This window comes from Equus asinus, chromosome 2 (genome assembly GCF_041296235.1).
Source record: "Equus asinus isolate D_3611 breed Donkey chromosome 2, EquAss-T2T_v2, whole genome shotgun sequence".
Lineage (NCBI taxonomy): Eukaryota > Metazoa > Chordata > Mammalia > Perissodactyla > Equidae > Equus > Equus asinus.
The window spans coordinates 35,986,723-36,013,543 of NC_091791.1; the positions used below are offsets into that span (position 1 = coordinate 35,986,723).

General features: G+C 35.5%; 1 protein-coding gene across 10 annotated transcripts in view; it reads left to right on the forward strand.

The window, feature by feature from the left end:
• Nucleotides 1-24,103, forward strand: part of LOC106845097 (protein FRA10AC1) — a 34,249-nt gene extending 10,146 nt beyond the window's left edge. For 3 of the 10 annotated variants that reach the window (XM_044753946.2, XM_044753938.2, XM_014862962.3), the window contains exons 9-15: nucleotides 4,781-4,826; nucleotides 7,230-7,343; nucleotides 8,496-8,538; nucleotides 10,391-10,509; nucleotides 15,302-15,340; nucleotides 21,626-21,704; nucleotides 23,936-24,103. In XM_044753946.2, the coding sequence (XP_044609881.2) occupies nucleotides 4,781-4,826; nucleotides 7,230-7,343; nucleotides 8,496-8,538; nucleotides 10,391-10,509; nucleotides 15,302-15,340; nucleotides 21,626-21,704; nucleotides 23,936-23,978 (483 nt within the window). In that variant the 3' untranslated portion in view covers nucleotides 23,979-24,103. Of the gene's footprint in view, nucleotides 1-4,780; nucleotides 4,827-7,229; nucleotides 7,344-8,495; nucleotides 8,539-10,390; nucleotides 10,510-15,301; nucleotides 15,341-21,625; nucleotides 21,710-23,935 lie in introns of those variants that run through there. The other 7 variants (XM_070487007.1, XM_070487009.1, XM_014862964.3 and 4 more) reach the window with 4 other exon arrangements.
• Nucleotides 24,104-26,821: the final 2,718 nt, after the last annotated feature.

The window sequence follows — 26,821 nt, forward strand, 5'->3', positions numbered from 1 at the left end:
ATCTGTTATAGAAGTGTCTATTCTGGTAAAATTAACTCTTATCAGTGCTAATTATAATGGCAGATTTCCATTCCCACTTTACATCTTACTTTCGTGAATATTAAAATGATTTTTATTCCTGTCTCCAATTTCACATTTGTAGCTAGAGAAGGTGACCCAGGAACAGATGATCTCAGTTTGAAATGGGAGGGGAGGAAATGTTGCATAAATCTGTATGTTTTGGGTAGTGTGCGTTGTATTAAGAAAGACAACCTATTTAAAAAGCTGTCTTAGATTTAATTATCATAAGGATTTCTTTTTCATTTAAGAAGTTAAATCTCAGGGCCGGCCCGGTGGCGCAGCGGTTAAGTTCGCACATTCCGCTTCTGGGCGGCCCGGGGTTCGCTGGTTCGGATTCTCGGTGCCGACATGGCACTGCTTGGCAAAAGCCATGCTGTGGTAGGCGTCCCACGTATAAAGTAGAAGAAGATGGGCATGGATGTTAGCTCAGGGCCGGTCTTCCTCAGCAAAAAGAGGAGGATTGGCAGTAGTTAGCTCAGGGCTAATCTTCCTCAAAAAAAAAAAAAAACGTTAAATCTCAGAACCATGATTGGCTTAATAATTTTTTCAGGAGTGTTTTTAATATGTGGTTTTCTTCACAATATTCTTGTAGATAATAGTAGTGTCCATTTTTATAACCCTGTTTACAAACCCATGCATGTAGTGTATCGCAAAGACGACTTCTATTTCTTGTGAACTAGCTCTCATGTCCGGTACTAGTTATTGACTATGTCGAATCCAAAAAGCACCATCACAGTTGGAGTTACTTGACAGTTACCACACTACAAGTTGCGTGTGAAACATGTCTTTCTAGGAGCACTTAACAAAGCGGCCTTTTCACCTCTGTCTCATTTGTTGATTGTTCTCCAGTATTTGCTGAGGACTGGGCTGGGTACTGTGGAATAAAACGTGGTGTCTGTCTTTCAAGAAAAACCTATAGTCTAGTTGAGGGGAGAAAATGTGTATAAATAAATAATTAAATATTCGTATTCTCCATTTTAAAAAAAAACAGTGTGTGACTGGAAATCATACTTTGAAACAAATTATATTTTCCTATTAGGACATGACAAGTACTTAGATACTGGAGTAAGCGTGAGTAAGAAATCAGATATGACTCACAGGTTTTGAATGTGGATACTAGAGAAATAGGAACTATCGTGGAAGCGGGATTTTTTTTTAATTAAGATTTTATTTTTTTAGAGCAGTTTTAAGTTCATAGCAAAATTGAGGGGAAAGTACAGAGATTTCCTGTTACGCCCTGACCCGCACACACGAGGGGGATCTTTTTTTGTGGGGAAAGATACTAATTGTTTTGACATACCTTGTTCGAGGTGTTGGAGAAAGTTTGAGTAGTGCCTTTGTTTTCCTTACTAGGATGCATTTTCTCATGGTTTTATTTACACAAAGACAGTGGGAAAAAAGCCATACATGAATGAATGGATGTGATTGTGTTCCAGTAAAACTTTTTATATAAAAATAGGCAGCAGGCCAATGGGCCACAGTTTGCTACTGCCTGGTGTACTATGTTCCAGGTAATATTCTAAGTACTTTATATGTATTATCCCATTTAAACCTCTTAACCCAAAGAAGTAGGTACTCATTATCTCTACTTTACATATTAGGAAACTGAGGCACAAATTGGTTAAATAGCTTGTCCAGTATTACACAACTGCTGAATGGTGGAGCTAAGACATAACCCCAAACAGTCTGACTCAAAAGGCTGCTCTCTCTTGCACTATAGTACACCGCCTCTTCACTGTACCATAACCTCTTTTTTTTTTCTGTTAGTGTCATAGAACAGGATTTTTTTTTGAGTATGAAGTCTTAAACTCAATGTGGTTTTTTTTTTAAATTGAGGTTATGATAGTTTACAACCTTATGAAATTTCAGTTGTACATTATTATTTGTCGGTCATATTATAGGTGCACCACTTCACCCTTTGTGCCCACCCACATCCCCTTTCCCCTGGTAACCACTAATCTGTTCTCTTTGTCCACGTGTTTGTTTATCTTCCACATACTAGTGGAGTCATACAGAGTTTGTCTTTCTCCATCTGACTTATTTCACTTAACATAATACCCTTGAGGTCCATCCATGTTGTTGTAAATGGGATGATTTTATCCTTTTTACGGCTGAGTAGCATTCCATTGTATATATATATATACCATATCTTGTTTATCCAGTCATCAGTCACTGGGCACTTGGGTTGCTCCTACATGTTGGCTATTGTGAATAATGCTGCAGTGAATATAGAGGTGCTTGGGACTTTTGGAATTGCTGATTTCAAGTTCTTTGGATAGATACCCAATAGTGGGATGGCTAGGTCATGTGGTATTTCTATTTTTAATTTTTTGAGAAATCTCCATTCTGTTTTCCATAGTGGCTGCACCAGTTTGCATTCCCACCAGCAGCGTATGAGGGTTCCTTTTTCTCCATAACCTCTCTAATATTGGTTACTTTTTGCCTTGGTTATTTTAGCCATTCTAATGGGTGTAAGGTGACATCTTAGAGTAGTTTTTCTTTGCTCTTCCCTGATGATCAGTGATGATGAGCATCTTTTCATGTGCCTGTTGGCCATCTGTATATCTTTTCTGAAGTGTCTGTTCATGTCCCCTGCCCATTTTTTGATCAGGTTTAATTTTTTGTTGTTGAGTTGTGTGAGTTCTTTATATATTATGGAGATTAACCTTTTATCAGATATATGATTTGCAAATATTTTTCCCAGTTGATGGGTTGTGTTTTTGTTTCAATCCTATTTTCCCTTGCCTTGTAGAAGCTCTTTAGTCTGATGAAGTCCCATTTGTTTATTCTTTCTATTGTTTCCCTTGTCTGAGAAGACATGGTGTCCAAAAAGATCCTTTTTAAGATTGATGTCAAAGAGTGTACTGCGTTTATTTTCTTCGAGAAGTCTTATGGTTTCAGGTCTTATCTTTAAGTCTTTGATCCATTTTGAGTTTGTTTTTGTGAATGGTGAAAAAGAATGGTTTATTTTCATTCTTTTACATGTGGCTGTCCAGTTTTCCCAACACCATTTGTTGAGGAGACTTTCTTTCCTCCATTGTAGGCCCTCAGCTCCTTTGTTGAAGATTAGCTGTCCATAGATGTGTGGTTTTATTTCTGGGCTTTCAGTTCTGTTCCATTGATCTGTGTGCGTTTTTGTACCAGTACCATGTTTTGATTACGATAGCTTTGTAGTATATTTTGAAGTCAAGGATTGTGATGCCTGCAGCTTTGTTCTTTTTTCTCAGGATTGCTTTAGCAATTCAGGGTCTCTTGTTACCCCATATGAATTTTAGGATTCTTTGTTCTATTTCCGTAAAGAATGTCATTGGGATTCTGATTGGGATTGCATTGAATCTGTAGATTGCGTTAGGTAGTATGGACATTTTAGCTGTGTTTATTCTTCCAATCCATGTGCATGGAATATCTTTCCATCTCTTTATGTCGTCATCAGTTTCTTTCAGGAAAGTCTTGTAGTTTTCACTGTATAGGACTTTCACTTCCTTGGTTAAATTTATTCCAAGATATGTTATTCTTTTTGTTGCGACTGTGAATGGGATTGTGTTCTTGAGTTCTCTTTCTGTTAGTTCATTATGAGAGTATAGAAATGCTACTGATTTATATAAGTTGATTTTGTACCCTGCAACTCTGCTGTAATTATTGATTACATCTAGTAGCTTTCATATGGATGTTTTAGAGTTTTCTATGTAAGATCATGTCATCTGCAAACAGCGAGCGTTTCACTTCTTCATTGCCTCTTTAGATTCCTTTTATTTCTTTTTCCTGCCTGATTGCTCTGGCCAAAACCTCTAGTACTATGTTGAATAAGAGTGCTGAGAGTGGGCACCCTTGTCTTGTGCCTGTTCTCAGAGGGATGGCTTTCAGTTTTTCCCCATTGAGTATGATGGTGGCTGTCGGTTTGTCATATATGCCTTTATTATGTTGAGGTACTTTCCTTCTATACCCATTTTATTGAGAGTTTTTATCATAAATGGATGTTGGATCTTGTCAAATGCTTTCTCTGTGTCTATTGAGTGATCATGTGGTTTTTGTTTCTCATTTTGTTAATGTAGTGTATCACATTGATTGGCTTGCAGATGTTGAACCATCTCTGTGTCTGTGGCATAAATCCCACTTGATCATGGTGTATGATCTTTTTAATGTATTGCTATATTCAGTTTGCCAATATTTTGTTGTGGATTTTTGCATCTATATTCATTAGTGATATTGGCCTGTAGTTTTCCTTCTTTGTGTTGTCCTTGTCTGGTTTTAGGATCAGAGTGATGTTGGCCTCATAGAATGTGTTAGGAAGTGCTCCATCTTCCTCAATTTTCTGGAATAGCTTGAAAAGGATAGGTATTAAATCTTCTTTGAATGTTTGGTAATTCTCTAGAGAAGCCGTCTGGTCCTGGAATTTTATTTTCGGGGAGGTTTTTGATTAACCAGGATATATGTTTATATTAATTTAGGTATCTTGCAGCCTGGCACCTGTAACTTTTAATAGGTGATTTAAAAGTAGAGAAGATAGTTCTTTAATAGATAAGTGGGTAGTTGTTCAAATGTATTTTTAAGTACCTGGAATCCTATAAGGAGAGTAAAAGCTATCATGATGGAAATTGGTTTTACTTTTTAGGTTGGTAAATGTCGTCATGTCAATTGTTGACTCCAAGTTTAGATTTATATACAACTTAAGTAATGTTTAAACTTACTCTGGCGTAAATGTAATTTTTTTTCTCATCAGTTTGGATTTAGATGGCGAGTAGAAAAAGAAGTAATTTCAGGAAAAGGTAATTCTTTTTTTTAATTTTACTTTTTAATAGGATACGGTTATTTTGTTATTGAATTGAAGTCACTAGGTAAGATTATTCCTAATGTATGATAAATGATTATCTACAAAAGTAAAATTAGGGAAAGTAGATTCATGATGTATTACTAGCAAAGGTCAAAATATAATGCATTAGTGATTTTTTACCTTTAGAATTTTTGCTTTTAGAACATTCAGTTGAGGATAAGTAGAAAATGTTTTAAGAGTTAAAGATTTCGTAGCAAGGAGACTATCAACAGATAAACACTTGTTTTTGTCTCTTATCAATTTTTGGAATAATGAGTTGGTATTACTGTGTTCCAGTCAACTCCACATTTTGAAAGCAGGAATTAGACATCACTTTGAACCTAATAGAATTTTTGGGCAGGCTAGTTCTCATTTTTGGGAGTCACTAAAATTGAGCCCAGATATTTAGTCTTATAGCAAAAGACCATATATTTGGTAGACAGTCACTAAATGCTTTTTCTATGCATTGTTGTAATCTATTCATAAAATTTTTCTGAAAATTTAATGTCTGTTAGTATAGAGATACTATGCTCATGCTATAAAACTAGCTCTTTATTGTTAATTGTATTTTTAGGTGTTAATGTTTCTGAAAACTTTGTAATAGGAGCATTTAGGAAATAATTTTAAACTACTAACTTAAAAAATCTTTTAAATAAAAGTTACATTTTAAAATAATTAAACATTTATGCCACTGATGTGGCTCATACACATCTTCCATAAATTAGATGTCCGTGTCGGGTGAAATTTGATATACAATAAAGCAAAATTAAATAGTAGGAATTTTTTTCTTTAGTTAATAAAGGACCAGCCCTGAAGGTGCTCTAGAGGAGAAGGAAAAAGAATAAATTTAAAGCTATTTTTAAGATTTCTTAGGATTGCATTTTAGTTTGTGTTTTACCTAAAACAATGAGAAATAATGAAATCTCTATCACAATTTAAAAATTTTATCTTATTAATTGAATGGAATTTTGAGGGGATGGTAAGTAATGCTGCCTTTAAAAACAACTGAGGGACGTTCTCTAAATTTATATAATTGAGAAAAGGGTTAGTTAGGAAGGGGAGAGAAACTATTGCTGTGATTTATGAAGTTATAATTTTGTTGCTGTTTTAACAATAGAGCCATTACTAAACATGTACAGATTTAATGAAGTATTCATTTGAAATGAGTAAAAAATGCCAATTTAAAAAAATTATCAGCCTTTTGGACTGATAATTTTCAAAATTCATCTTGATAATTTTTTTTTTCTGAAAAGTTCAGGTTTCTGTTGATACAAGTCATTGAGATATAAATTCCTTTTTTTTGTTTATGCAAATAAAAGTTTGATCTTGTCTCTTTCTGTCAAAGTTACTAATTGTTAGGGCCGGCCCCACGGCCAGGTGGTTAAGTTCGTGTGTTCTGCTTCAGCGGCCTGGGTTTTTCTGGTTCTCGGATCCTGGGCATGGACCTCTACACCGCTCATCGGGCCGTGGTGTGGCAGCATCCCACATAGAGGAACTAGAATGACCTACAACTAGGATACACAACTATGTGCTGGGGCTGTGGGGAGAAAAAAAATAAATGAGGAAGATTGACAACAGATGTTAGGTCAGGGCCAGTCTCCTCACCAAAAAAAAAAGAGAGAGAGCCTATTTAAAAAAAAAAGAATGTTCTCTGAAAAAAATAAAATAATAATTGTTGAGTAGTTTCTTCTTTTTTTTTCTTCTTGGATCATCAGTGTTAGCCTTTTTTTGCAGAAAGTTTTAATGTACAGTGGACATGATAGTGTGGTGCTGATTTTAGTGTGAAATGATTCTAAAATTTAGAGCATTGGGTTTCATTATTTTTTCTACTTCATCTCAAGGTGACAGCATTTAAAAATATGCTTTAAATGCCATTTTATGCTGGTACTTGAAATAGATACCATTATGTTAATACTTAAAAATATCAATTTTAATCAATTTTAATATTATTATTAAATATTCAAAAGGATTCACCCAGGTGTATGTGCATGTACTTTGGAAAATATATTTATTTTTTTTTAGGGAGTTAATGAGTACACTCTTTTAGTATGCCCATTTTCCAAAGTATGAGATTCCCTAACAGGGAGTTGCTAAAACTCTGTATCTAAATATAAACAGTCGGTCTCTCAAGCAAGAATTCTGTGACTAATTTTCTTTTTAAATAGTTCATTCAGCTCTTTGATTTGATGCTTGTTGAATACACATTTGTTGAGAATACTATAATTATTGTGGTCAGTTTTCTAATGCTGACTTATAGAACTGAGAACTTTATGTTGAGTAAATTTCAGAGATAATACCAAATTGTATAGATAAATATTGTCACCAACTATCATAGCTAACATTGCTTCCTCTTTTGCAGGCCAGTTTTTCTGTGGAAATAAATGTTGTGATAAAAAAGAAGGCTTAAAGAGTTGGGAAGTTAATTTTGGTTATGTTGAGCATGGTGAAAAGAGAAATGCCCTTGTTAAATTAAGTAAGTTAACTTTAGGTGTGATATGATTGATTGCTTCCAAGTTTGTCTAATAATTTAGATTTTAAAATATATTGGCTAATTTAAGATTCAATTAAACAATTTTAGCGTATCTTCCTGGAAGTGCTCTTTTTTTCTTAGAGCTTTGCAAAGTTGCAAAGAACTTTTGAGCCTAAAATTTTCATATTCTAAGCAATACAGTGACTTTTAGGTGACACAGTTCTAATACCAAATGTAAACCGGTAATTTGTAAAGTGAAGACCTCTTCTCATTAACTTGAAAATGTCACCAATGCAGAACGTCAGAAAAGGCAATGTAAAATCTCCAGTTAGCAGATAGCAATATTGTTGTGGTATGGATAATGAATAAATACACTCTCTCTGACTGTCAATGAAGAAAAAATTTAGGAGGGCATAATTGTTCTTGATATCAGTCTTAAAAGCTCAGGGTTATATCTCAGAATACAGCATTTTTTTTTTAATATGCATGTTTCAGAATCTGTCGTTCATTCTTTTTTTTTTTGCCCTGAGCTAGTCTTATTTGTCAGCTTTTCCTCTCCATTATGTTAACAGCCTTCTCTGAGTCCTGAATAAATATGCCCTCAGAGTTTTCTGCCCACTCCAGGTAGAAGTCAAGAATGTCCCTGTATGCTACTTAATACACACCAATCCAGATCAGTTTCTGAGTTCCTCCTGGAAGCGCTCATGAGGAAAAGTCAACTAGTGTGAGTGAATTTAAGACAAAAGAAGAGGCCACAATTGTGGAACTTTTTGAAAAGCTCTTTTCCATTTGAAAACTCTTAGAGTGCTTCAGAGGAAATAACTGTGCCCTCGCTATTGTGGTTAGATCTCTTTATGTGAGATGCACGTTAATGCTGCTTATGAAATACAGTTTGCTTTTAGAGTAAATTGACAGCACATTTTTCTAAAGTAATGTTAGAATATTGTCAATTCCTCAAGCATTCTAATGTCATTTTTATTACAGATATACGTTTTTTGAGGTGGAGAGAATGAGATTGTTTTCTTCAGATTATTTATTTCCCTTCATGGTAAAGGAATATAAGGAAAAATGAGAAATTGTGATATTACAAGTAGAGTAGCAGTGTAGTTATTCAACTTCAGTGATTCAGTGGTGTTAAATTTCTCTTTTTTTCAGGATTATGCCAAGAATGTTCCTTTAAATTAAATTTTTATCACAGGTAATATTATCTTTAAATATACTGTTGTTGATGTTGAGTAATATTGGACGTAGTTACTTATCTGCACTGGATAGCTAAATATAGATTTGGGTGGTTGCTGGTTTAATTAGTCGGTTGTATAGAATATCCAGCAATACTGTAAGACCACCTAAACCGGAGAACTGAAAGTTGGCCATGCCTTACTCTAGCCAAGCAGTTTTAAATGTAAAGGTCTAGGCAGGGTGGTAAATAGATGCCAGAATTTTTGGTTTGGAGTCAATGTTCAGATACCATAATATTCTTAGAAACTATATTGTAAAGGAGATCTTCACAAAGTGATTCTTATGTCTCATTTAAACAGTATTTTAATTGGAGTTTGTCATTCTTACAAGGGATTATATACCTCTCTATTCATTTCAGAGGTCAAAGTCATGCTCCTATTGAATGAGCTAGAATGTGTCTGCCATATTGAGTGGGGGAGGAGTATCAGTGTCCTGCAGTGTGCAGTATATATAAGATCATGGGCTTTGAGATCGGACCCCTTTGTATTCCTCTCAGATACTCCACTTACTAGTTATCCTTTCAGGCAAGCTGCTTTTAACCTCTGTAAGACTCAGTTTTGTCATCTCTAAAAGAGGACACGAAGGTTATTGTGGGGATTAAATGAAAGTGCTTGTAAAGGGCTTGACACAGTACCTTGCATGTGGTAAGTCAAGCGTAGTGGAGGCCCTGGCTTTGAAGATGTTCAGACACAATCCCTGTGACCTGTCGTGATTGTTGTCAGGTTTCATGTCCGGAATAACAGTTGAAGTCTAACAGTAAGATTCTGCAACTTTGTAAAATGTGTATGTTAGTATATTAATTTTAAAATCAGCTTTGTTATAAATGTGCCCTACCTAGTATTTTAGTTATTAAAAATGAATATTATATAATTAATAATTTTCAGTTCTTAAAATTAGTAGAATTTTTAGGTTACTTGAATAGCCTAAACTTTTATTTCCTCTCCATCAATGATACTGAAAGATCCTAGAGATGTATTTTTGACCTTGACTTTGGAGCTTCATTTCAAATTTGAAATGATTCTTATGAGAGGCAGAAAAGTGGTTACTGTCTTATATAGTGTTGCAGAATTTGGTGTAAGTGCCTTAGTCTGGAAAGTCTGATAAGCAAGGGTCTTAAAATAACCATCTGTTGTCTCTTCATCCCCATTCCCAGTCCCGGTTTCAGCATTATCGCCTTTTCCTACTTATTTCTTTTCTTAACCACTTGCCAATGGCTTGCCATCCATGGTACTGACAAGCTTGTAAACCTGGCCTAGAAGAGAGAAAGCTACAGCAGTAAGAGGATAAACGGTCTGAAGTAGACATAGGAGTCAACAATAAAGTCCTCCTCCTTCCATTATGCCTTTACTATATTCCTTTATCCTTAAGAGAAGAATTTTCTATTTCCTGGTGGTTTAGAAATGTTACAGTGGTTTTCTTCTTGTTTTATGTGTTTTTTCAAAGTGTAGGTAGATAGGAATTATGGAAATAAGATTTGTTTTTGTAATTTTCTTTTAAATGGCTAAATGATAGAATATAAAAAGGAGGAAATGAGTAAACCTGTGATTTATATTTACTAAGGTTTGTATACAGAACTTACAAAAAACAATTCTTTGTCTCAGTGTGTTCAGGCTTCATTATCTTACAGAATTGTCTTAATTAATATACTAACCTAAAATATTTATAGACTCATTTAAGGATTCCTTATTATGTAAATTACATTTTTTAAAATAAGTACTTTAACTGATTTGACTTTTTTGCTCATTGGTTTTTATTTTTTGTAAAAACCAGTTGAAAAAGTTAACTTTAATTTTATGTTGTTCAACATAAAGGAGAAAAGAAGTCAAGTCAAAAAAAAGAAAGAATAAAGCCAAAAAAGATTGTGAAGAGTCATCACATAAAAAATCCAGATTATCTTCTGTGGAAGAGACCTCCAAGAAGAAGGATAAAGGTAAAAGGAAATTAAGATATAACATCTACTCAGGTTTCTGAATGTGAAGTGTAATCCGCCATGTGTCTCAAGTGTAGAATTTAATTGGTGAATGCATTTAGAATTCTATTTTATAGCAGTTAAAAGGAAACTGAAGAATTTAGATAAGAATTTACAGTAACTTACAGGAGTTTCAAGAACAAGATTAGTTTTGATTCATTTTTGGCAGACGATATAATATTGTAAACAGCATTCTAATTCCTAGCTTTGTCACTTATAGACTTGTTACCTTGAGCAAGTCACTGAACTTCTTGCGTTTTACTTTCGTCTGTAAGGAGCAATGGTGTGAATGCCTGGCCTCTGTACTGCTTGAGCATATTGTGGAGAATCAAATAAGAATGTGAAGGATACTTTAAACACTATAAAGCAGTACATGGTCTCTAAGTCACTATGAAATTATAACATTATGATTTCGATTATCATGGTCTGTGTGATCTTCTTACTAGCTTATGAGCTGCTTGAAATGATAGACAGTGATTTATACCTGTCCTCAGGACCTAGCGTGGTACTGTGCACATACACTTAGTACATAAGTATTAAATTCAAATCTGTCAGTCAACTGCTTACTTCTTCCTCAGCAGTCTTAAGCTCTCTAGGCCTTAATCTTCATGTGTAAATGGTCATTATAATAGTACCTAGTTCATAGGATTGTTCAGAAGTTGAAATGAGGTGATGCATGTGGGCAGTTTGCGTAGTACTTGGCACATAGTTAGCTGTTATGAAGTTTACTGCTAGTTGCTTTTTCAATCCATAGTAAAGTAGGGTCAACTTGGCTATAACTGAATGTGAATCAGACTTATATTAGGTAGGTAATAGTAGATTGAATTAGATTTAGGCCAATGCTAACATAATGCTTAGACAGGAGAGGGCTCCCTTGCTGCAGCTATGAAGATCATTAGCTATGTTACATTCTTACATGCATTTTTTTCTTCTTGCATATCATAATATATTGAAGCATATAGTATCATCAAGTTTTAGACTTGGTATAATTGATAAATGATGAGAGGGAAATACTGTTATTCTATTATTTATTGAGAACTGGCATATGAAACAGAATGCCTTGTTGTCTCTATCTTAATCATTTCCCAACTCCAAAGTAAATTTTAATTAATAAGTGAAAATCTAACTTGTTTTTAAAAATTTTTATTTATCCTCAAGTGTTAGTAAAATATTTAATGTATCATGTTTGAGAATTTTGTTGCATTCATTATTGTGTTATATAATATTGTTGCATTCATATCATAGGATGATACCGTGTTAATCATTGCATATTCCAAATTAAAGAAGAACTAATCCTTACCTTGTAAAAGTTTATTCAGTACCTTCAAAATAGATAATTAGGTAGCTGGATACTGGGGATGAGGGGTGAGGTTGGACCCCTCACATTATACATTTATGTACACGTAATCTTCTTTATAAATGTTTTTCCTTAGTGTTACATATTTCAGTAGATGACACCTCGGTCAGCCTAAAAACTAATATCAGAAATCTGGAAGTTATCCTTGATGCTTTCTTTTTTCTCATTATTTATGTTCAATTTGTCATGAAGTTCTATCTGTTTTACTCCAAGAATATATATTTCTCAAATTCTCTCCACCCTAGTTCAAACCATGCTGTTTTCTCATCTAGGCTACTGCTGTATTCTCCATATGGTTCTGCCACTGTCTTGTCATCCCCTTCCCCTCCCTTTAATCCATTCTCCATAAACCAATGATTTCCTGTTGTTCTTGGGATCTAACCAAAATCTGGACGAAGCTCAGAGTCTCTATATGATCTGGCATTCAAGGCTTTTCTCACCCTTCTCCACCTCACTTTCACAGTCCACCCACATAACCCTTCAGTTTCTAGAAATGCCAAACTTATTTCCATTTAGGAACTACATAGATGCTGCCTCCTCGCTTCCTAAAACCCCCGTCCCATCCTAACGCATCCTTCAGGTCTAAGCTTGAATGTTAACGTCCTCAGGGATCCTTTCCTGACTCCATCCCCGACCACGAATCTAAATTAGGACTCCCGTTTATAATGCTGTCACAGCCCTGGAATTTTTCCTTCATTATACGTATGACAACTGCATAAAAGCCTAAGGAGGGCAGGGATTCCATCTGCTGTGTTCAGTGCTGGATCCCCAGCACCACACTAGCACATGTTAAGCACAAATAATAAAGAATGAGAAAATGGAAGACTTTGAAGAGTGTTTCAGGGCCACTTCAGAGATAGAAAAACCAAAGTGAAGTGAAATTGAGACATCTGTTTCTTGTTTATTCAGAGCACCTTTGATAGCAGAGAGTGCAGAATATAGTTTTTTCCCCAGCTTCTGTGGTATAAAGCAGAAAATGACAACATGTTAGCACACTTTTAGGAAAACTGTGTAGAACTCTTTAATGTCTTCTTATCTGGGATCATCTGGAATTAGGTTGATCTTGATGTGATACTCTTGCCAGACCACCTTAATTTGGCCTAAACTTGAGTACTAATTAATAAATGCTTAATATCTCAGCTGCATTTGGACTGTTGACACACTTTCTCAAAACAATCTACTCTCTTGATTTTCTTTTTATCTTTCTGGCCTCTCCTCAGCCTCTTTTGACTATAGTTTCTTCTCAGTCTTACCCTTAGGTGTTGGAGTTGCTCACGGCTCTTATAAAACTTCTCTCCTTTCTCTCTGTTCTCCCTGTATGATCTCATCTACTCCCATGGCTTCAGGTTACTCTCATACAGAATGTTAAATAAGTGGATGGATGGGTGGATAATAGGATGGCTAGATGGCTGAACAAATGGATAGAGAGAAAATGTAAGAAAGGAAGATGAGTAGCTTGACTTTGAGGACCAGTCTGTTTTCGCAGGTATGAGCAGAACAAGGTATTTGGGTAGACTGTCTTGGCACGAAGTTCAAGATCCTTCCCCTCTCACCACCACCTCAGCCCCTAGCTCAGTTCCTTGGGGAGGCCTTTCCTGACACCCTTCACCCGACTCCTCCAGGCAAAGTTAGGTCCCTGTTACACATTCCAGTAGCACCCTGCACTTCTCCTTTAGCAATACATATCACCCGTGGAATAACTTGTTTATTTTCTGTTAAGAAAGGGACTGTGTGACTTGTTTAATTCTTTATCTCCAATTCCTAAGCATAGTGCTTATTCCACATAGTAGGCATCCCATAAATGATGAGTGAGTCAATCAGTGAAATCAACTAGTTTCTCAATGTTGAAAGGAACATCAGAGTTCAGCCCTGGAGTCATGATTGAAAAGACATTCTATGATTTTGCTTTTCAAAGTATGGTCCTCTGGCATTGTCATCATTTGGCAGCTTGTTAGAAATGCACAATCGCAGACCTTTGCAGATCTCCTGAATTACAATTGCACTTTTAAGTTCACAGGATGATTCATATGCACAATAAAGTTTGAGACGCACTGCTCTGTATCCTGTACTTCTTCTGCTTTTGCTTTAACACCTCTAGGGAGAAAAGACCCACTACCATCCAAAACATTCCTTTACATTTTAGATGGGTGTAATTGCTAGCAGATTTCCCTTGCATTTAGCACAAACCTGCAACTTCTTCCCTTTGGTTCCAGTTACTCCCCTTGGCCTCCAGAGTAAGCCTAACCTCCTGTTTACCTTTAGACGTTTGGAAGTGGGTATCAGGTTCCTCATATGACAGAGATGACAAAGTACATTTCTTTTGCCGCCAGAAGCTTAGCTGTGTTTTCTGTGGTCTCTCTGATGACTAGGAAATGAAGAGTGGAGAAATAATAACATAAAGCTGTTGCTGCCTTCTTTGGAGCTTTACCCTGTAGTTCTCACACCCTCTTTGGCCTTAAAGCGGCCATTCATATGACAGCTTTGGCTAATGAGACCCGCTATCCAGGGAGATTAGAGGAATTGTTACTCTCTATGTTATCTATCTTTTTGTTTTTTTAAGATTTTATTTTTTTTCCTTTTTCTCCCCAAACCCCCCCAGTACATAGTTGTATATTCTTCGTTGTGGGTCCTTCTAGTTGTGGCATGTGGGACGCTGCCTCAGCGTGGTTTGATGAGCAGTGCCATGTCTGTGCCCAGGATTCGAACCAACGAAACACTGGGCCGCCTGCAGCGGAGCACGTGAACTTAACCACTCGACCACGGGGTCAGCCCCGTTATCTGTCATTTTTTGATTTAGCAGCCTTCAGAAATATTTCCCCTGAGGTCTTATTACAGGAGACTCTGAATAGTGATGAGTTTTTAAAATTATGTTAATAGATCTTCAGTACTTTTTCTATTTTCTTCACTGGATAACCTCATTGTAGAACTAAAGATGTTTATTTTATGACATAATTTTTTGTGTGGTTTTCAGTTACTGAGAATTAATTCTCACCTGTATAGGATCTTTGAAAAGTTATTGTGAAAAGCAAGTATTTATTCATAAACTGTGTTCAGATGTTGAACGTCTTTATAGATAGAATATTGATTATAGTGCAGCTAATCTATGAAGTTTTGGGAGTTTTTAGCAACATGAGAGGTTTTTTTTACAAGTGTTCATTATTTTTTTAGCTTTGTGCTGGGTATTCCAGGCTATACAGGAGCGTAAAATACCCTTGCCTGAAAGAACTGAACATTTTAATTAGATTAGTCTAAGGAACACAAAAGATTAGAAGACAGTGACATGCTTTTCTGTAAGACTATAAAGTAAACTAGACTGTTGGGAAGAATTCTGGTTACAGCCAAAGCTGTTGCACCACTGCACGTTGATTTAACAAAACAGTACTGTTTCGTTTTCAGGACATTCATCCTCAAAGAAATCAGAAAATTCCTTAAACCGTAAGTATCAAGTATTTTCTTTATTTAATGAAAATATATAGGTTCAAGTTATTCGAAGTTTGGGTTTCCCATGAATTGTGATTGCTCTGATGTAAATTATTTTTTGTTTTTGTACCACATGAGGAAAATCGTAGAAATAAGACCAAAAGTGTGTGATTTCCTCCCCAATTTAGAACATTTAAAAGTTTCCTATTTTAAGTATAGAAGAGGATAAATTTTTTTTTCAGTAATTACACTGGATTTCATATTATAGAATATGAAGGAAGAGAAACGTAGGGATAAGCTTGGAATAGAAAAAGAATTGGGGAGGTGGATTAAGATTTAAAAAATGCTGCTTATATTGCACAAGACTGAGTTATGTGTATCATTTGGTGATTTTGATTGATCAAATCAAGTGCATGGTTTGTACATGGAAAGCAAAATGTTCGCAACTGGTTGCCACTGGTTAGTTTTTTCGTAAGTCCTATGGTTTTCACCAGATTGGATCAAACAAGATTGGATTTCATTGAATATTTTCTACAATTTTTTTTAGATTTTTTATTTTTCCTTCTTTTCCCCAAAGCCCCCCGGAACACAGTTGTATGTTTTTAGTTGTGGTATGTGGGATGGCACCTCAGCATGGCCTGATGAGTGGTGCTAGGTCCTTACCCAGAATCTGAACCGGTGAAACCCTGGGTGGCTGAAGTGGAGCGGGCGAACTTAACCACTTGGTCATGGGGCCAGCCCCAGAAATTTTATTACCTTTTTCCTGCAACATTCCAAAAAGTATTCACAGTGACTTAGGAAAATATATACAATGAAATAAGATTTTTAAATTTTTTTGCTGAGGAAGATTCACCCTGAGCTAACGTCTGTGCTATTTCCCTCTTTTAGTTTGAGGAAGATTCACCCTGAGCTAACATCTGTGCCATTCTCCTCTATTTTGTATGTGAGTTGCTGCCACAGCGTGGCCACCAGTGGGTGGTGTAGGTCCACACCCAGGAACTGAACCTGGGCTGCCGAAGTGGAGCATGCTGAGCTTAGCCACTAGGCCATGGGGCTGGCCCAAAATATTTTTCTAAAGGTGAAATCAGAGTATTGGAAAAATAAGATAGAATAGCAAAGTAAAGCTAGAGGTAAAATTAATACAGACAAATGTTTACCAAAAAGTCCTGCATAATTACAAAGGTAGATCACAGATTTGTCACTGTTTTTCCCAACAACCAAACCAAAGAAGGAAACCACCAGTAGAATGATTAGTAGTACCCATATGATAATAAAGAGAACTCGCAGGGTGTTCAGCTTTTTCTGGGCAGAGTTTTAAGAGCAAAACCTCCTGTGGGTTCATAAAAGGGGGCATCCGTTTTTGATATATGAACAGTAGCCTTACGTCTCAGCAGTAATACTGTGTTGAACTTCTTAAAGACCTTGCAGTAGGCTTAGAGCCTAACAATGAAGTGTAATTCAATAGCATATCTAATTCATGTTATAACAGCTGGACTTATCTTATAGACATTTAGAAGTTTGAGATTTCTAGGCTTACTTGGAAATTCATAAACTTAAGAATTAAATTTTTTTTTCTCATTTTAAAGTAATATATATTTACTATGGTAAACTCAGGAAAAAATTCAGTAATTCCTCCAAATCCCACCATTCAAATATAAACATTATTAGCATTTTAGTACAATTCTTAAGGAGAATTTTTAAATGTACAGTAATCAAAAATCTCGCACTGGGAAAAATAGAAATTTTAAGATATTTACTGTTTAAAAATTTAATGGAGGGGCCAGCCCCGTGGCCGAGTGGTTAAGTTCCTGCACTCTGCTTCGACAGCCCAGGGTTTCGCTGGTTCGGATCCTGGGCGCAGACATGACACCACTCATCAAGCCATGCTTAGGCAGCGTCCCACATGCCACAACTAGAAGGACCCACAACTAAAAATATGCAACTATGTACCGGGGGGCTTTGAGGAGAAAAAAGAAAAAAAAATTTAATGGAGAGAAAGGTGTCAGTGGAGGCGTTTCTCTAGTTTAGGAATACAACATATTCCTTAAAATTATTTTGTTCATACTAATTTTGTTTTCAGCATATCTGAAGTGTCCTAAAGCACTGACACTTCTTTTCTCCCATGTGAATCCTAATTTATCAGTAGCTCCTTCTCCTAAATTAGGTGAAGTGTAATGACAGTTCTAGAACATGACCAGGAATGAGACTGATAGTCTTATGCTCTCTGAGGATGAAGTAGTAAATAAAAAGCATACACGGATTAAAATGGGAAATTTTATTTTTTACCTATTTCCAGCAATACATTGCAATGAGAGGTATGAGGGCCTATTTAATGTAGAAAAAGCATTGCTTACCCTTTTCCAGTTCCAATTTTTCATTATTAAAAAATCTTTTGGGGAAAGGTCTTGACTTACTCATTTGTATTCGTTCTTTCATTTCTCCTTCCTTCCTTCTCCCTTCCACTGTCCTCCTTGCAGCCTTCTTGAGCCTCTCCCGTCTCTTAGAAATAGCCCTAAATCTCTTTACCTCTCCCCAGCTGGGTCAGACTTCTAGTAGTTGGGAGGGAAGAACACTGTACCGAACCTGAAGAACCTCTGGCTTAATTTGGTTCTTGAAGAAACAAATTATCCACCTCAAGGTGACCTGCTATTCGTTTGGCAACCAGAAAACCATCTACCATATTGAGTAGGAGACAAGTACCTTGTTATGGTATGCCAAACCCAGACATCCTCTTCGTGGTCAGTGATCTGTTTCAGATGGTCTGGGCAATTTCAGAACTCGAATTTTCCTCTTCTTTCTCTTGTTTACACTTGGATGATATTCAGTTACATTTTTACCCCCATTTAACACATGGATTATTAAAACGAAATCCATGAAGAAAAACCCAATTTCTATGAGGAAAAAGAATTTTAACTTGTGTTTAGTGATTGTCTGCTCTGTTGGCCATGATGGCAAATGGTTTGTGTTACCTCATTTAATCTTAATAATAGACGTATAATATCTCATTTTGCAGGCAAGAGGACCAAGACCCAGAGAATTTACATAAATTAACTAAGGTCAAATAGTTGGTTAATGGCAGAGGTAGGATTAAGCACAGGTTTATAAATCCCAAGTCTATGCCCTTTTACCTATGTCATCAATGACTGTTCATCAGTGAATCAAATGTAAGTCCACTCTTTATCCTCCAATTTTGAAAGATACATTATACAAATCCACATCAAATGATTTGATCTGTCTGTGTCTCAGTTCTATCTGTAAAATGGGTATAAAGAGACTTTGTTGGATCATTTGTTAGAGTCAAATGAGATGATGTATGTGTTAAACACATGGTAAGCGTGTGTCTGACACAAAGTTCTTGATAACCTGTAGGTATTGTTGTTATGTCAGAGAAAAGAAAAATACCAGACATTAAACAAATTCTTTGTTCTCTAGAATTGGTCAGATCAAAAGTTAAGTCTGTAAAAGTCTGACCTGTCCATTTGTTATTGTAATTGGAGACTTGCCACTCCTTCAGTAGGCCAAGCTATTTAGGTGTTATATAATATGCAGAAAAACCAAGGTGATAGACCTGCTTTCATTATTCAAAGTATATAGGGAAAATTGTATACAATTTGCATCACTTTCTAACGTTGAAAACTTAAAGCAGGTCAAGAGTAGAACAACCAAGATGTTGACAAAACTTGAAATTGTGTCATAGGAAGAAGGTTGAAGGAACTGTAGATGTTTAGCGTGGAGAAAAGTGGAGGGCTGGGGAGGGAAAGGGTAAGAAGATAGACATGGAAACTGTAGATATTTGCAAGACTGCTGCTATATAGGATACTTATTTTTGGTGACTGGTTGGCAGAACTAGATTCTATGGATGAACATTGTCCAGTGACAGATTTTTGCCTTAATACAAGGAAAAACGTGTCAATTAGAACTATCTAAAGAGAGGCATGGAGGAACAGGCTGCTTCAGGAAATAGTGAGGTGTTTAAGTGTAGATTGGACAATCGCTTGTTATGGGAAGTGTTGCAACAAGAGATGCAGTCATTGGATTAAGGCTGGATTAAAAACCTCCAAGATTCCCTTCTGACACAGAGTCAGCACTTTAGTTCAGATCCCCACTTGCCAATAATTACTGCATAGATTGGACTCTGATGCAGGAACATTGTTTCGTATTGCCCGTTCTTCTAGTTATTTCCTTAGTAACACCCCTCCCACATCTGGCAGGTTGTGGCCATTATAGGAATGATTTGTAGTTACAGTCACCCTCAGGGAACTGGGAATTATAGATTTATAGGGTTGTAAACGACCTTAAAAGTCATGTGGTCCAATCTTGTAGATTTGATTCTCTAAGGATATTTGGCCACTTTTTCAAAATGTGCTCTTTCAAAAAGAGTTATTTTGTAATGTTACTCTAAACTGATTGTATATTTTTTAGTAAAACTAGATTGTCTGGTATCAGAAAACTGGTGTAGGAAAGCTGGCATGTGAGGAGTACTCTTGAGAGGAAACTAGAGAACTGGTGATTGTAAGGCGTTTTGAAATTAGTTACCCACTTTCAAAGGCCTTGTAGGTTTTGTTCTCTGACATCATTAACAGGGTAACGCAACAGTGATAACTTTATTAGCACTAGTTAGTTTTTCTGTGGTTTATTTGTCTCATGATTATTGAGGTTTCATAAAAATAAGAGTAGAAGACTGTTATTTTTTCTCCTCACACATTCACTTTGGGACACTGGCAGTTGCAGTGCTGACCATCCTTGAGCAGGAATCTTGTTCCCAAGGTCTTTATAACTTTATCATCTTTGTATGTAGATCATTAGAAATACAACACCCCTCCCCCCTTTTCTGGTCATTTTTGTTAGAATTTGTGCCAGAATAGATTCAGTTAGGACCAAAGTTCAGACACACATGTTCATCCAAGGATCAAAGTCCAACAGGTAAAAGGCTAGAACTACCGTGGCAAATCAATGCTGTTTTATTTCTGTGTTTTTGTGTTGTGTTTAACTAAGAGACATTCTGTATTGATGGGCAAAATTTGCGTGAGTTCTTTTTTAGATTAACAGTCATTGGAAAGGAATTACTTGCTAATGTAGTTATTTTGTGGCATATGATTTTATTGTCTCATAATACATTTTTCAGTATTTGATAATTTTTAGTTGACTGATATAGGGTGATTCATTTGAAACGTATCTATTTTGTTACTTTTAAAAACAGAAATATCTTTATTGTTTTTACTGATTTTTAAAAGTAATACATGACCATTTTTTAAAATACCAAAAATTTGGAAATGCTTAAAGTAGAAAGTAAAGTATCTGGGGCCTACAGGTAATATAATCGCTATTAAGTTTGGTCTTTACAAACTTATAATACATATATACATATGTACATATACATGCATATATAATACTGTATATATCTATACGTAGATATGTATAATGTTTCAACCATAAATCGGATTATACTATGCATACTTTCTGTAACTCCTTAAACAGTTGATACAGCATGGTCATTTTGCCATGGTGATACGTATAGATATACTAAGATTTTTTTTAACAGTTGTATGGTATTTGTTTAACCAACCTTTAATCCCTAATTGATGGGGAGTTAGGTTGTTTTCTTTTGTTGTTGTTATACAATGAGCATGTTTGTACATATATCTGAGGTCCTTATTTATTCTAAGTAAAAGTTAAATTGCTGATCAAGGGGAATGTACATTTTAGACTGATCTATATTGCCAGATTTTCCTCAAAAAAAGGTTTACGATTTACAGAATTTTTACTCCTAATTTTCTTCATGGAAACGGGCTTCTTCTAATTACTGTAATCAGCATTAATTTGAAAAACTGACCGATATTTTTTCATAATTTAACTAGCCAGTCCTACGTGCTAGTTCAGTTCTTGAGGTCTTGATACTAATGTAAATATACTTTCTACAAAAACCTCAACTGCATGTCTTTTGTGTAACCAATAAAAAGAAGAAACTAAATCAAAGACAAATATATTGGAAGAGGTAATTTCTTTATAAGAGTTAGTATGGAAATTGCTACTTTAACTCAGCGTAACTTAGAGAAATTTCCCATGAGACTTGAAATCCTTGGTCTCTTTGCTGAGCCTCTTTGGTATGTCTCAGCTTATTTATTTGTTTTTGAAAAGAATTTATTGGTCTGGAAGAGTGGATTAAATTTCCAGAGAGCCATAAAAGTTAAAGCTAAACTGCAGTGAAATCCAAGTTAATGTAAGTGCGTTGTTGAGTAGCTCAAAGTGTGTTTTAAAATATAAGCCTCACGTTTTAAAAAGTCTCTTTTAAATGAACAGAAAACTCTGATGAGGAAGAAGGTACTTCAGAATCTGAACTTTGGAAGGGCCCCGTACCAGAGACAGATGAAAAGTCGCAGTAAGTCCTACTGTTAACAGATAAAGCATGCCCTTTTCATCAGTTTAGGAAGCTGTGGCCACAGCCATTCTTGGTAATAGTTAATGAAAAAACGTAGCATCATGAATGTCTATTTAATGCCAAGGATCACCTACCCTGGTAAGAGCAGAGTTTATTCTCAGCCATTGTTTGTGGCCATAAACAGCGAACTTGTCTGGCTTCCTCTTGGTGAGTAAATCTTTCCTCAGGTCATCTTAACAGATGACCTTGTGGTCTTTGCTTAGATTGCTTCAGAGAAGACTGTTGACTAGTTTCCAGAGCAGCCGATCCCTGATGTTATAAGTATCGCCCACCTGCACAGGGAAGCCCCTTGAAGATATGTACAGGTGTCAAATTTACTTCTAACACCCACCTTAGCCCCCAGAGACCGATAACTCGGTGCCTGCATCGTTCTCTTCTGTGGGTTGGAAGAGCTGTCTGGATGTGGGCTGGAATGTTACCAGCTCCTGTCATATGCTAGGATGTTCACCACTTGAACTTCATCTGTTAAAAGATGATAAAATAATACCTACTACGTAGGATTTATTCTGAAGATTTAGTGAAATAAAGAATGGAAAGCACCTGGTACAATACCTAGAAATACAGTAAAGTGCTCAAAAGTTGTTAGTCCCTAGGCTTATTGGTTCATGATAGAACCAGTTATAATTGAAGCAGTCATAATTCACTAATTTAAGCTGATTATAAAACATCTTGCTAATCATATGATCTCAGTGCTTTTCAGGTATGTTGAAAAGAGGTTTTTTTAAACAAGATTCCTTTTTATCTGTGACCTTAACCTATATTTTTTTTCAGCCAAATAAAGAATTCCCTAATGTGTGGTCATAATAGATCAGATTGTAAAAAAGTTATTGCTGTAAATAAAGTAATGCTATCCTAGTTAAACTATTGACTAAACTTTCAACCGTATAGCTTCCCCTTGAAGAGCTTTATAGCTGAAAATGATAGAATAGGTCTTAGAGTAAACTCACCTTTTTAGGCAATAAAGATACATGAGTAAATCCTAAGAAGGCTTTCATAATCCAAAACTCTTTGCAACCTTATAGAAACTTGACAGGGATCAAATAGTGAACATCTGAGTCCACACAGAGATTCAGCTAATTTCATGTATTTTTCTTACTAAAATGTTTAAAATTCTTCTACATTTTGCTGTCATGCTGGGGAAAAGGGACTGTAGCATGGGGACTATCAAATTGCAGATAATTCTTAAATCGGCTTTATCTGATTCTATAATTAATTTTTGAAAATTTGAACATGGTTGTGATGGCTTTATGCCTTCACAGTTATTTAAAACTGAATGATGGAATCCCGTTGTGACTCTCTGATCTAAAAGAACATTTTCTAAAGAGACTGGTAGACTGAATTTGACTGTCCAGCTTGATTCCCTGTTCCGAGGAGGAAGAACAGCAACTGTGCATGCATTTAATCCTCAAAGCAGCTCTCTGAGGAAATGGAGTGTTCTCTATTTTACAGATAAGGAAACTATGCCCAGAGAAGTTAAGTAGCTTGCTCACCCAGCTCATAAGTGACAGAACTTGGACTTAAACACTGTCTGACTTGAAAACCTGTGCTCTTTCCACTATACCACTTTGGATCCTAGCACTAATATTTATTTAGTACTTTACAATTTTCAGAGTATTTTAACACATTATAAAATAATTTAGTATCTCCTGTCACAGTTCTGTTTTTTTAGACATAATCTTTACTGCTGCAAATACGTATTTACTGTTCTCAGAGTAATAAAAATCTGTAGCCTAAGCAGATTTTCCCTATTCCTAGGAGTAAGACTTGTATTTTTCCTTAAAATAGTTTCTTCTTCTTTCATTTCTTGACTAGACCATAATTTGAAATGAGAATGAACAGAGGAGTTATAAAGTCAACCAAAATAGTCAAGAGAAGCGATGGCATTTCACAAAGTACTTTAAAGTAAAATCTTAGGTAATAAATACATTTAGGGAGAGGTGCCAATATGTAAAACATTTTAAATTTAATCAGTCTGGGTATAGTTATGATTATTGTGGAAGCTAAGAGTTATTTGATGGCTGAATTATGAAATAGATTGATACATAGAAGAATTAGCAAATATGTTGAATTAAAGTATTTTATTTTTATTACTATCATATAATGTGTCTCCTAGTAATTTTTTTCTCTAATTATTGATTTTAATCAATATGTATACTTTTTATTTTAAATAGGGAAGAAGAATTTGATGAGTATTTTCAAGATTTATTTCTGTGAGATGGAAGAGAGAAGCCTGCATTCCTTAATGTGAAAGTACACTTCAAAACTCTTCACAAAAGTTTTATCTCCAAGTTCCAGTTTGAGTGATTTGTCTTTGGAAATAAAAACCTAGCTACTCTCGGGATGTCAGATGCTTTGGAAGTTTTTTAGTTCTGTTGGAGACACTTTTCCCCATCCCTAACATATCTTTTTAATTGCTTAGCTACAACTCTGTTCCGTCTGTGGCTCCTAGAGGATGGAGCTAGTACACTGTACAGAGATTCCATTGTTCGTGTATTTTGTAGCGTTTTTTTTTTTATTATTGATTTTGATTCATATTTATCTTCCCTTGCCTCAATAGTTTAAATTACTAGAATCATTTGGGTCTCACAAGTATTATAAAGTAGTTAAGTATGTCTTCAACAACTTTACTTTCCTTTGATACCCTGGCACCTTTCTTTTAACCACCTGTTTTCCCATTACCACCTGTTTCTAGCTGCCGTTTTTTTTCTTTGTTTTTGCTTTCTCTTGCTTCCTTCTCACCTCTACCACTTAAGGGAGTTTGTTAGAATCAAATTTGACTTCCCAGTGTGTAGGTAATTTCTTATAAAGTAAATTAGTATCACAGAGGGCCAGATGAGGTCCCAATAGTCTAAAACGGTGGATGTGTTGACAAAAGTTGACTCTCCAATAGAGAATATGCAGTAAGATAATTTAACTAAATAATACTGTGTGCATAGAGCTTGTCTCAGATACCGTCATGCAAATATGGATATACTTACATGCAGAGATATATTATAAATTGTGACTTCTTAATTTGGGGTCCATACTCCCAAGAGTCAGTGGATATGCTTCAGGAGATCTGAACACTCCTACAATCTATGTGTAAACCTCCTGGAGTATGTGTGTTTTTTAGGGAAAGAGTCCATAGTTTTTATCAAATTTTCAAAATGATTTATTTTTTAAAAAAGGTAAGACCTATTTTTATAAAGAGCAAAGAGATGGATAGAGGAGACGATGCATGATTTGTGAATAAAAAGAGAGGACCTGTAGAAAATGATCATAGCATTCCAGTTATTTTGTTGAGGATAGACTATTTTAAATGACATTTAAACATGGACTGATTGGCATTAAACTGCAAAATAAGTAATTTAATGTCTTATTTTTAAATGGTTAGTATCAGAGATTTTCCTTTTATTGAATAGTTGTTCATTAATTCAGCAAATATTTATCAGGCTTCTATTATATGTGAGGCATTGTGCTGGACGTTGCTACAAAGGAACTAGGTAGGAAATAATTATGCAGTCATTTCTAAACCATCAGAAGACTAAATCAGTGTTGTTTTTAATGATAAACATTGTTCTGAAGTCCCCTCATTTAAAGAAATTGTGTCTTTTTCATCTCACTACTTGTGAATAAAAAGGAATCGTGATTTCTGAGAAGAAAGTGTTGAAATGTCTGGCAGCAAAACTGATATAATAATAGAATATATGTAGCTAAACATGTTTATGATAAAAATATATTCAGGGCCTGGCCCCGTGGCGTAGTGCTTAAGTTCAGCACACTCCGCTTCGGCTGCCTGGGTTCACGGGTTTGGATCCTGGGTACAGACTTACAGCGCTTGTCAGCCACACTGTGGTGGTATCCCACATATATAATAGAGGAAAATTGGCACAGATGTTAGCTCAGGGCTCATCTTCCTCAAGCAAAAAGAAATAGAGAGATAGACAGATATATAACACATCTGTATTTTCTTAGTGGTCATCAGAAAACAGAATTCCTGCAAAATTAAATGATGACTAGAAAGAATATCTAAAGATCCTTTTAAAATAGATCTGTATATTTGGTATTGCAAGTATAGTTTATGGACATCAAATTCATTTATAAAGTTCATTTAGATCAGTACGTATAATCACAACACTTAATCCATTCATAGACAGAGAGAGATAATGGGAGTCATATTTTTAAGGAGTCTTTGAAAGGGCCTCAAGATGATGAATTTAAAGATTAATTCACCACCATACCTACTCAGACTTGGCTATGGTGCTGTCAGTGGTGTGCAGCTGTGCTTTCGTATACTTACTTGAGCAAAGCGTCTGTTTTTGCACACCTTCAGTGGTAGCACATCTCTACCCCTCAGTTTGCTTTCTAGTGACTGAGGACGGGGAGTTCTTTGAGCTGACCGATATTTAGGGGTCCAAAATCACATAAGGCTAAAAGGAGAGTTTCTCATGCAGGTTCTAAAATAATCCTAGAAGTGGAGTTTCAGAATTCTTTTAAGCAATGGAAATAAAGTGCACATGTATCACTTGCTCACGGTGATCACTTAAATAGACAGTACTCATTTGAGTGTATATATTGAGGTTTTTTTCTCCCTAAAAATATTTTATTAACTTAAAAACACTCATTATACCTGTTTGTTATGACATTTATTCAAAGTATTATTCATTCGTATTTACTGAGCACCTACCTTGTACTAGCCACTACTCGAGGTGCAAGGATAGCGCTATGAGCAAAACAGTCAGAAATAGACAAAAAGTCTTTCTTCTTGTGGACCTTACCTTCGAATATGAGAGTCGCAATCTTGTGACTCTAAGTACTGAATTACTTGTAAAAATGTAACAAATGGTGATTTATTTCTTGGCTGCTAAAATTGAACAGTATCTCCTGTATAATAAAAACATTTGAGGTTCATAGATCATCAGATTCATTATAATTGAGGTCTCTTTTGACAAGAAAATCTACGACATAATTACCATTATTTGGTTTGGTTTTTAATTTGTTGTATGATTATAGATAAGTAAAGGAAGAAATCTTTTCCCTGATGTTCAGGCATGCCCCATGTAGTAGAAGTAGTTGAT